The sequence below is a fragment of the Sparus aurata genome, chromosome 8 (assembly GCF_900880675.1).
Source record: "Sparus aurata chromosome 8, fSpaAur1.1, whole genome shotgun sequence".
Lineage (NCBI taxonomy): Eukaryota > Metazoa > Chordata > Actinopteri > Spariformes > Sparidae > Sparus > Sparus aurata.
Window position 1 is genome coordinate 13392683 of NC_044194.1, and position 12305 is coordinate 13404987.

A 12305-nucleotide genomic window follows, 5' to 3' on the forward strand; every position below is an offset into this window, starting at 1 on the left:
GGACAAAAAACAGTAATTTTACCTCAGAGAACATGGGAACTACTGGCTTACCGCACGTAACATATTTGCAGGAGAGTATTTCGCCGTCCCCTGTGTGCGTCTATAAATGGGGGGAAGTGACTATAGCCTGGACCAATTGTTTTCATACGGTGTTTTTTATGATGATTAAACAAATAAGAAGCAACACGTTAATTAGTGAGCTTTAGAGGTGGTAGGCCAATTCGTTTCGCCTTCGGACAGAGCCAGGCCGGCTGCTCCCTGCTGTTGCTGGGCGAAGCAGCTCCTGGCAATAGTTTCCAATTTAGCGTACAGATGTTCGTGTATTTGAGCTTCTCATCTAAAGAAAAGCAAAATGTATGTAGCTCTAAACAGGATTATCAGCCGAGCAAAGCCCTAATAATGGAAACCACTGCCCCAGAATTGGGCGCAGCTGACATGGAAAGCCTGCCTTCTCCTTCAGCGTCTTCTAATGAGCAGCGTAGTCCCTCAAAAATAGGTGGGTTACTTTACATGAGAGATTTTAGTATTTCTGAATCTGATGCGTTTTTTTCATGTTATGTTATGTTATGGGTAGAAAAAACACAGACCCTCGAACAGGAAGGTTTCGTTCCAGTGGGGGTTGAGGTTCTTCCTCTTGACCTTGGTCTCCAGCTTGTGCTTCTTGTCGGGCAGCAGGTAGATTTTGACGAAGGGGTCGGAGGTGCCGGAGAAGTCTTTGGCTGGGAGCTCCTGGCCCCTCAGCACTTTAACGGTGAGGGTCGTGTTCTGGAAGCTGTAGCCTATGCTGAACTGGATCCGGCCCAGCTTCTCGCTGATAGGCCCTTCGCCGTCATCGTCCTCGGAACCCGGAGAGAGCTGCGGGGGGCCACAAACGCAGGTGAGTAAATACAAATACACGTGGCAGCCACTCACATGAAAAGTTCGGTCCAAGGGCACACACTCTTTCTCTGGCACAAGCACGTGCACGCAGACTGTGACGCGCAAGAAGCTGTGAGGGGAGGAGATCTTTAGCGCCACATTTCCATCACAGCGTACCAAAGCAGCTGCTCAAAGGCAGAGATTGGGCTGACATTAAGAAGACTGAGAGAGTTTTATTTCCCTTTTTAGTGTTCTTAAGAGGCAGGAGGTGCTCAGATGGAAGATAGAGGAGCTTTAGACCACCCATTCTCTCTCATGGCCACTCCGACTGCTTTATCACTGCTGTGCACTAAAAGGCCACTATCTGATAGACGGCAGCGGGCAGAGAGAGGGAAGGAGGGGAGACAGACAAACAGAAAGAGAAGGAGAGAGATCATTGCACGAGGGGCATGGGAGGAACCAAAGAACAGCTCAAGGTTGGCAGTCTGCACATGTCTTTATGGCCGCTTAATTTCTCCCCGTGGCTCCACCTTCTGTCTCTACCCTTTATTGTTTTCTCCCTCTAACAATAGCAGAGATTGAAATGAAGCGTTTGAGGACTTTAAGGGGGGATTGAGACAACCAGCAGTTCATGAGACCACTTTGGGCAAGAGCCTGACACTTTAAAAGAGTCTGGCCTGGCTGTCTGGTTTGAATGCAAACACTCCACACCACCTGAAACTGTTGATTCCAGCGCTTCAGGCCAGAGCTTCAATTTCAAAGTGACAAAGACTCGCTCAGTCAGATTCTGTCAATATGGGGTTTAGAACTGACAGGCAGAGCAAGTGTGAAATATTCTAAGTGCAATTTATCAAGCAGTGTGAGTCACCTTGGATGGCTTGTCTCGCTTGATTGCCACTGTGGGAACTGTCAGTGTGTGTGTCTTTTCCGCTATGATGGCTCCGTTATTACCGTGTGCAGCTTTAAATCAACCGGTGCACCGAGGATGACGAGGCAACACCAGTCCTACCTGGTGGCGAAGAATTACCTCATCATTAGTGAGTGAAGGTAAGAAGTAACTGCACACTGAACAACTAGGTAACACTTAATTTTGCTGACCAATAAATTGCATGATGCATGGATGGTAATTACAAAAAACATTTTATGCAATTTCTTTGAAATTACACCCAAATTACAACTATAATTACCTCAAAATGGATTAGAAATTATCCAGAAAAAGGTCATTTCTTTAACACAAAACGTCCAACTGGTTACTGCTTAAACTGGCATAGGAAGAGTTTTCTGCGTCTACGTGTTATCATAATGAGATAAATGAATGAATAAACTGCAAATCTGAGAGAAATGAAAACGACCCAGTTGTCTTTGGGATAGCAGCTCCAACAATAATACTGCTTGGAAACGCTGGCGGGGGGGAAGTTGTCTGTTGTATCTTTAACTTCCGCTAATCATTGTAATTTCCGTCTAACTTCCCCTCAGCAGGCCACCAAATTAAATGATTACAAATATAAATCATTTTCCTGTTATTAATTCATTTGCTAATATATTGTTGTCCCAAAATACGAAGAGAAGGACGTTTACCTTCGGTGGTGTAAAGACATTATTAGTTGGACTGATCTGCTGGAGTGGTAATGTCTCATCTAGCATTCTGTTCTGATTTCACTTTTTTTGTTGATTTACTTCCTGTTTTATTTTGTGCTGCTCATCTCCACTCTGGTTTCAGATCCCTTCTTCCTGCCTTTGTGTGTTTCCCTCCTTTGTGACTGTCTGCCGCGCCCTGAATGTGTTGAGTCTGTGTGTTCCCAGCTCTCTGTGCCAGGTCGTGTCATGTCAAGCATACCAGCCTTATTTCCTCGTGTCTAGTGTTCCTGGTTATTAGAACCTTTCTGGTGTTTCTTGACCTCACCTTTGTCTCAGACCTTTGGGAATTGTTTGCCTGAGTGACTGCATTTTTGTGTATCAAACCCTGCTTCTGAGTAAAGAGGGTTTGTTTTTTTTACCTCGAACTGAACTGTCTCCTGAGTCATGCACTCGACTGCATCTCTGTGTTCAGTTCTGACAGAAGCATAAGAAAGCAGTAAAAAAAAAAAAAAACTTACTTCAATTTAGTGACCTGCAGAAGTTTGCCAGAAACTGCTTACACTTACTTAAGAAATTAAGCTGCAACAAATCACTTCAATTAAGTGGTCTGCTGAGGGGAAGTTAGACAGAAACTAGTGGGAAATGAAAATGGTTCGATCAGCCAAAGTTACCAGGAAGTGTCTTACAGTTATTTATTAACTCCTTTTTGGAAAATAGCAGAATATTATCATGAAATAACACTGTGGTGATTTTCATGGTAACTCTTGTGGTAATTATGTGAAATTTGCAGTCCTGTAAAATGAAGCTTTACTAACATTTGTTATAAAACCACTGGCATCAGTATGATCCCCCGTTCTTTCTGGTTTTAGGCTTTTTAAACAATTATCGAACCTGGTTGGAGGGATTTGCTTCCATTCACACACAAGAACATTAATGATGTTTGGCACTGATTGTGTCTGATGAAGCCAGGCTCACAGTTGGCGTTCTGATTCATCACCAAAGGTGTTGGATGGAGCTGAGGTCAGGACTGAGGCGAGTCAAGTTCCTTCACACCAAAGTGGAACTGTCATATCAAGGTCAGTTTACTTTCGTTACACTGAGAAAAATAACCACTCAGAGACAACAACAGAAACAGAAAGTCTGCTTCATAAACTGACGGGATCAAATTCAAAAGACAATATTTACAACTTGAAAGTCGACCCACACTGAGTACTGAAAGTTAGAATATCTTTGTCTCCTCTGCCTTACTTTCTTCAGTTTCTTCCTAATCTGTCTCTTGTGAGTCCCAAAATAAATACTTCAAGATTTACTTCATAAATCAGTCTTGAGAAATTTTACTTTTTTCATACTGTCATCAAAATCAATTAAAAAAATCCCAAAACTAACAATGAATTGATCCTACTAACATTAGTTTGTGTAACCAAGGACTTATATGTTTCTGTCCTCCTTACCTTACAGCTTCAAAAGCCAATAAATACAGATAAATGAGTTCCTTCAGTAGAATGAAGATGGGAATTTAAGTTTGTTTTGTATCGATCGAGTATACCGAAAACTGTTGGTGCCATAATGACCAACAAGCACATGTTACTTAATCTGCAGCCAAAAATAGGCCCAAACCAATCTCCTCTTCCATATTAATGTAGCTGTATTGGAATAATTTCTTAAAATTGTAAAACTATTGGCTTCTAAAGGTCCAGTGAGAAGGATTGAGGGAGAATTAGGGGCAGAGAAAGAATATCATATTCATAAGTATGTCTATGTACCTGAAGCTAAGAATAATTGCGTTTTCGTGACCTTAGAACAGCGGTTCTCAACCTTTTCGAGCCTCGACTGCACAGAGAAATCTGATGGTGTTCAGGACCCCCTTCTTCCAGCACTTTAAACTTACAACACCCTGAAACTGCCACAATAAAAAAGAGGGTTTTTGTCTTTGTCCAATCACAACTCATGTGCATGCACACATTCAATCTCACAAAAAAAAATCCAAGGCACGTTATATCACTGATACAGAACGCATAATGTTTTTCATTCTAAAATATGCTATTTTTTCACTATAACCATCTGATGACCCCAGGAAATTATCTCACAAGTCCCCTGTGGGTCCTGAACCCCAGGCTGACAACCAGTGCCTCAGAATGAGCCTTTTTATATCCACTCCCCAGAGTCATCCGTGTTTGTATTCTAGGCCAGAACGGACAAAACAATCACTGACTCTAGAGGAGATTAACACAAAGGATATTTAGCCACTAGATGCCACTAAAACTACATACTTGACCTTTAATGGGATATGTTGACAATAAAATAATGTCTATTTTGTCTTTATTTGGAACAAATGATGGACAGGGGTGTCATCGTCAGGAAAGACAACAGCAGAATGGATGTGCAGTGGGATACAGGGTCTTACCATCACCATGTCTCCAGTGAGAGAGTTGGCCAGGTCAGTGACAGAGGAGTGGCCATCAGCATCAGGGGGTTGGCCCTTGGGGCTGTTAGCTGGCTTGTTGCCCCTGCAAGCAAAAACACAAGTTAAACGGCGAGGACATGAGCTGAGAAATCTAACTCGTCTCTGGAAAGAGAGAATGTCTGTGCACACAGGGAGGGAGTCCAACCTCCACCTGTCTGGCGCTTGATAAACCGCCTATCTCAAATGACCAATTGAGTCCAAGTTTTGCTTTGGATAGATGTCACTTCAAAGTGGATTGTGCTTTCTCTAGCTATGATGAGCAAAGCCAAATAAAAATCTGCCAAAGATTCGACAGATTAACAGCGGGTGCTAGAACTGAGGACATTTTGATGTGGTGAGTTGCGTTTGATGAAACTTGGAATCCGAGATGACTGTACATATGTCCAAGTGTGGCAAACATCCATATCTCTAACAAGAAAGTTACCTCCAGACACATTTTCTGACAGAACACAAAACAGAACCACTAAAATTTTTAAAATTGAGAGGAACCAATTAATTGTCTCTCGAAACCGACCCGTATTCCCTCTAAAGACTTTAACGAAGACACACATGTATAATGACACGTATAGCAACATGACGTCACTATAAATACAGTAGACAGACATGTATAGCAACACGTAGACGACCAGACATTTAACAGGACAGATGTTCAACAGTTTTGTGAGGGCTTTGTTTAAAATCTCTCAGTTATGAATCAACAACACCAAAATTATTAATTAAAACATAAAAGAGAGAGCAGAGATCTCCCATGGCAGAGCTGCTACTTCAGTGCAAATGTTAATAGATGTTAAGTTTAGTTCCTTCACACGAGGATTGTTGAAAACAAAATGTTAAAGTGGGACAAACATTCTGGGAGAAAAACCTCTATGTTCATACATCATGAAACAAAATGAAAGATAAATAAAGAAAAAACATCAAAGAATAAATTAAAATGAAAAGAGAATAAAGAATATGAGGTTAAATAAAAGATAGAAACGAGAGAGAGCCAAATGCGAAAAACGTCCTGGCCAATGTAATGTGACACATTGGACACACAGCACTCCATAGATGACTGGTCAAGGCACATGGAGGGGCTGAACATTGAAACACTGTTAGGCAATAAAGAAACAGTCGATAAAGAAGAGAAGAGGAGTACAGAAACACACAGAGAAAGAGAAAAAGAAATGAGCAGATGCAGAGAGGATGCCGTAGTTGCAGACACACAAACGCGCACTGGACAGAAATCATAAAACACTGTAGATAAGATACAAGGTTCAACAAGGAATGTGAGAAATCGAAAAAAGCAAAGCTGAAAATTATTTGTCTGTACCAGAAGAGATAGCAAGTATTAATAGCATGAACAGTGAGGTTACGAAAAACCGAAAAACCAAAACAGAGAGTGAGATCGTTACAAACACCAGCACATTAGAGAGAGAAAACAGAGCTGTAAGAAAAGATAGGGGATGAAGGAAGGAAAGCCTGGAAACACAAGAGAGGCTTAGTTTGGTCAGTCTGATAAGTATCGAAAAATAAGAGACAAAAAAAATAAAGAGCTATGCACACACAATATCTCTAACAGGAGACGAAGGGACGAACATGCTGAGGGGAGAAAGAAGAGCACAAAGATGAAAAGAAAAGGACAATAAATACAATTGATCACCAGGAAAAACAGAGAGCGAGAACCGCCGTTCTTTACATGGAGAGTTTAAAAATAAATGACAGATGAGAGATAGTGTGAAAGAGAAAAAAGGCGTAGATATACCACACGAAAAGATAATATCATCGAAGACACAAAAAAGGGACAAATAGTAAGAACATAGGAGATGCACATTTAGAGTGTCACAAAAGAGGGTGTTAGTAGAAAAATGAAGTCGTAGCTAGAAATCAGACGAGTTAAACTTTCGATCTAACCTGATTTTACAACCATTAAGCAACACTCTAAAAGTGTGGACTGGGGACACAGGGGCCAAAGCACAAACTGGCATTGGCTACATGTGCATATAGAACATATGCAAGTAGTTGTCACTCAGAGAGTGAAGGCAATGCCCCGGACAGGCAGAAAACAAGGAGCCCATAGAAAAAGTCTGTCTGTCTGGCCAGCATTCTCTGTCGAGCTTCTCACTCAGAGAATGTAATGTTTCATGGGTCATATTCGTTTTTTGTTGTTGTTGTTGCTGGGCGCTCGAGACCGCAAATTTGGATGAGAATCGATGTTGAATGCAATAATGTGTACATTTTTGCAGGAGACAAGGACAGAACCAGAGGGAAACTATACTGACAAATAGACAGACAGAAAAAGCAAGCAAACAAGACAAGCAAACAGACAATCACTTCAACCAGCAAAGGAACCAGAGCGAGACGGGTGGGGGGGAGGGGAGGAGGGATGTTAACCACTTCGAGAAGGGAAGGGAATATTCATCAATTGGTGTTAGTTGTATTAGTTGCCAGGGGAGGTAATTTCATTTCCATGGGCCTGTTTATTTATTTATTTTCTCTAAACTGCAGGCGATGAGTGTGAGAGGAGAGGAAAAAGGCTGGGCAAAGAAACACTAACCAAGATCTGACGATCTGACGGAGAGAAACTCTTCGGGTTTGACGTAAAGTAAGGCACCTCCCTCCTCCTCCACCTCCCAACTAACGATGGTGGGAGTGAATGTCTTCAATTATTCATTCTCCTTCATGCTTCATTCAGGGGTTTCGGTGCATTCTCAGGTAAGAGCTAGTGCAGCCAAAGGGGGAATGGCCTTTCTACCAGCCCTGCTTCACTACAGCACCTGCGGAGGTCCTCTTCTCCAGCGCTGCCTCCAGGCTGCTCAAACAACGCGTCTGGGGCTGCGGATTTGTTGCGGAAAACAAGATACTTCCTCCAGATAACGCAGCATATCATGAATTGAAAATCAAGATTTTGTTTCGGTTTATTAAATTTCTAAAAAAAAAAAAAAAAAAAAGAAAAAAAAAAGCGATATTAATTGTGGCAGATGGTAAAACTACAACCGCTACATTTCGGTGCCAATGCTTTTTCTGTCCGAACCCTTTGGGGGATTGATGTGGAAATTGGTGCTTTAGAGCCTGCAGTTGTCTACAGTATCCAGTGGGAGGCAGAGTGGACTCAGATCAGATTCTCCTACAGCTAAGGCACAGAAAGTGGGCTGTTGGCATAGCAACGGCTCTAGAAACACAGACCATACATATGGGGGGGGGGGGGGGTTTCGGGGTGTGTGTGTGAGAGGAGGTTGTTGGGAGTGGGCGCAGGGCAAGGGTGTGTTCAGAGGGGAAGGGGTGCAGCAGACAGGCAAACACAGTGAGAACAAAGAAGATAAGGTATAGGATATATGACAGGTACGGGTGAGAGCCTCGCAGACACACACATTCACATGAACAGACATATGGAGGCAGGCGGGGCCACTTTGGGTTTCACCGTCCTGTGATACTATCCTGTTTTTTGTTACCTGACCGAGGGCCAGCAGCTCGAAGAAGAGGGGGGGAGGGGGGGGAAAGACACTCCACTTCTAGGCTGGAGAGAGACGCGAGAAAGAAAGCCCAACCCAGCCCCAGCCCCATCACCACCACCACTTTTTTTTTTATTTTTTTTTTACCCCACCCCTCTGCAAACATGTCACACTCAAACAAACACGCTCACCCGAGACCATGAAGTGATGTATTTCAATGTCTATGCTCAATTTCATAACCGCCCACTAGATTCTATCACTCTTCAGGGGCCATGGCACACTTCCCCAGGATCATACACAGTCAGAACCACAGCAGTGAGGCATGGCGCTGCTTACATAACTCGTCATCCACATGAAACACATGTACGTTCACACTGGAGTCAGTCGTCCCTGCTGCCTCACTTCTCAGGCTCTAACCAAACATTCTGCTGTGACGTATAAATATGGATGCTTTCACTGTTAACTAATTACTTCCTGCATGTTGGAGCTGGAAATTAGTTTTAAAATAGCATCATTTACTGAAATCCCATTTCAGGGAGAGGCACCAAGGGAGGTGCTAAATGCTGCCTTCTGTGTATGTGCTTCTTTCACTGAAATGGAAATAGAAAAGCCACAAGACAATTCAGTGGGTGCCAAATGTAGATCTTTATCCTGTTTTACGTCAATTTAAATTCTATTAGGAGCCATATTTGAGCTATTTTTAACTACTACTTTTAACTTTAGTGGTGGGCTGCTGTCCTTTAGACTACGATCCAATCCTAAAAATGAACTGAGTATATTACCCTTCCAACCTACGGTGTAACACTTGAGCCCCCACCTCCCTTTATGACCTCCCAATACTCTCCGCAATTAAGCATTCATGTCTCCAAGCTCAATTAAAATAACTAACCTATCGTTCCAGGGAGTTTCAACAACACGAAATGATCAAAACATTTTTCGAGTCCATTAAAACTCCAAACACGAGTCGACCAAATGTTTTGAAGCTCGATTAGATTCAAAGATTGCCTCTGAGGTGGATGCTGCTGCAGATGCGCCACCTGTTCTGAGGCAGGACACCGGGGTCCCAGGTTAATGCTCCAAATAGCTTGTCTCCCCAACCGCCCTCCGTCTATCTGTATGTATGAGAGGAGCATGTGTGCCAGCATGTACCTGCTGCTGGCTAGAGTGCTGCTGCCTTCAGCCCTGCATTAACGCATGGATGTGAAGAGTACAATAAGTACCCCCTCCTACTACTCTCATGGATGGAAGATGGATTTGTACCCAGCGTTTTCTCTCATCCTCCGCTGACATGTGGATGGATGGATGCATGAATACGCTCCCCTCCTCCTACTCTCTTTGTGACCCCTTTTTTTTCCGCCTAGCTGCTATCCACTGCGCCCCTCTCGTAGCACGAATGCATCTCATCATTCCCCCTGTGATGCGGGGATGAGCGTGGTGGCCACAGGGAGCCGAGCCTCGGGGACAGTCTTAGCCAGAGCCCCTGAGGACTCTGCTGATTAGTCGGGCCCATAAAGCCCCCTGTCACAGGAGGAGCACTGTGTCAGACTAGCAGAGCATAACATAATCAATTTGCATGTTTATGTACAAACACACATACAGCTGAAAGCTTTAATAAAAAGCAGGTTTTTTTTAACATCTAAGGCCTGAAATTTCCCCCTAACAACCGTACTCCTCTGACCTCAGGATGACCTAACTCTACATTAACCTGAACTCACACAAAGATGAAACTCCTCCTCCTCAGACTAATGCCATTAAAGCACAAACACGCAGTCGTGACGTTGAATTAATAACCATTTATATCGATTGAGGTAAAAGGTCATAACCACCATACGCTGTATTTGTCTTCACCTTTCATGTCAAGTTAAGCAACGTAATAAGCTCATAAATTATGGAGCAATATTTTATAGCCCACTTGGCAATTAACAGACACGCGGAGACTCGGAGAGTGCATTCCGTCTCTAAAGGCAGCAGCGTATACATCTATATTTATCAATATCTTCCATATGTATTCTGAAACAAGAAATAACTCCGCTGGCTTACACAAAGTGATGTAACATGCATGGATGAATAATTGAAAGACCACAGGGAAGTGGATTGAATGTTAATGTGGCACAAGTATATGTCCCACCTCCTCTGTCCTGAACCGCTGTCGCCATTGGTCCATTCGCCTGCCGCTCACAGAGAGATCTAGATTCAAAGCTCTCGGGGATTGTGGCTTCTCTTTATAGCTACACTGGAGGAGAACCTACAGCGTAGGTTCACTGAATCGCAGCAGAATTGTATGAGTGAAGGCCAATGAAGCATTAACGAGCCACTCTAGCATCCTAATTAAGCTTTCTAAGATTCACAACCTATGGATGCCTACGATGAAAACATCTCAGCATGTGCGGCCCTGGCATCAAGGCAACACACAATTTTTTAATCCACCAATGTTCCCTCCCTCTCGCCTCCCTGAAAATGTGTAACCTTGGTTTTGAAAATCTCCATAACTACCGCCAGCTCAAACTGTCGGTCAGCCCCTGCCTCACTTTATAAACAAATGGCTACACAGAACACTTTCATCCAGCGATCGGACACACAAGGTCAATGAAGGAGCATAATGAATATCACGCACTATAACACCTTCTCATGGCCAGTGGCGATAACAAGTGTGTTTGATTAGCTTGCGTTCGACTATAGCCAGGCAACAATGGCGTGTTAACACACTGCTGAAGGGTAAATGAAAAGCCTCTTTGTTGTTTTTTGAGTTTGCTACATGTATGTTCCCATTTACGAGGCCAGGATTGTTGTTGTTCCCAGTGGTGGAAGAAGCACTCAGATTTTTAAATAAGTATATTACAACAATAGAAAAAATACTCCAATATATGTAAAATGCCTGCACACTCCTACCTTAGTAACGTACATAATATATTTTTCATTGTTGTCGCTGGCTTTTATTAATTGTTACATACTAACCAAGGAGGTTATATTTTTCTGTTTGTTGGTTTGTCAGCAGGATTACTTGAAAACTACTTACTGCATTTCCATGAAACTTGGATGGAGGATGGATCTCAGCCCAGAATAGACACTAGCTTTTGGTCCCGATCGGGCTAAAAGGCCGGATCCACGGATTTTTTTCTCACTGTCTTTAACATTGCGTGAAAAGGGACACTTTTCTACACTTTTGTTAAATTCTCACAGTTAACGCTTTACAATAAGGACGTGAGTAGGTAATGAATCAGGAACAACTGTATAGTTAATGAATCGTTAGCTAATCATTCCTGAATAACTTTGATTTTATGACTGTTTAGTAGATAATGATGAGCTAGGCTGATATTCAACAGGCATTTCAGTTTTTGATGATGATGTTAAAATTGGAGAGTCAAAGAAACTATCCACATTAACTTCAGAGGCTTTTACGTTTGGCTGAAAAAATTTGCCAGCGGGATGTTTCTCAGCGGATCAGTTTAGCTGAACAAATTCCCGGGGTTACAACATGAGTGATGCAGGTATGGAGATGAGTGATGGCCACATGAAGGACGTGTTTGATGGGAATGCACAGAATGAGATGATATGGCTGTACAAGGGCTTCGGAGGGTAAGAGACGAAATGGAAGTGCAGCTTTGTCTCGGGCATCAGGCAGGCTCGAGTGCCCTGTTTAGAATGAGCAATATGCCAGGAGTGTGATTGATTAAATCATGGTCAGACATCTATGAAGTCAGCACTAACACCACGGGGGAATGATATACTCCCAGCAAGCTTACACCTTGCATTTCTAATTCACTGTGGACTTATAATGTTTACTTGAGCTTCTAAATTTAGCATCCAATTAATGTGTGGCTAAATCGTTTATTAGACATTTGAATGTGTGCTCTACCATTAAAACAAACAAACTAATGAGTGGCTCAAGTGGAATTAGTTTACAGCTCCAGAGAGGGACGAAAAGGAGCTCACGAAAGGGTTGACACGTTTTTTTTTTGTTTTTTTTTACTTCTTAC

General features: G+C 42.7%; 1 protein-coding gene across 5 annotated transcripts in view; it reads right to left on the reverse strand.

Moving 5' to 3' along the window:
* syt7a (synaptotagmin VIIa) overlaps positions 1–12305 on the reverse strand; it is an 89104-nt gene that overhangs the window by 15956 nt on the left and 60843 nt on the right. For all 5 annotated transcript variants that reach the window (XR_003984878.1, XM_030425411.1, XM_030425410.1 and 2 more), the window contains 2 exons: positions 4841–4943; positions 588–855 (listed from right to left, as the gene is read on the reverse strand). Coding sequence is in view for 4 of the 5 variants with exons in the window: in XM_030425411.1 (XP_030281271.1) it covers positions 588–855; positions 4841–4943 (371 nt within the window). In the remaining variant the exon portion in view is untranslated. The remainder of the gene's footprint in view (positions 1–587; positions 856–4840; positions 4944–12305) is intronic.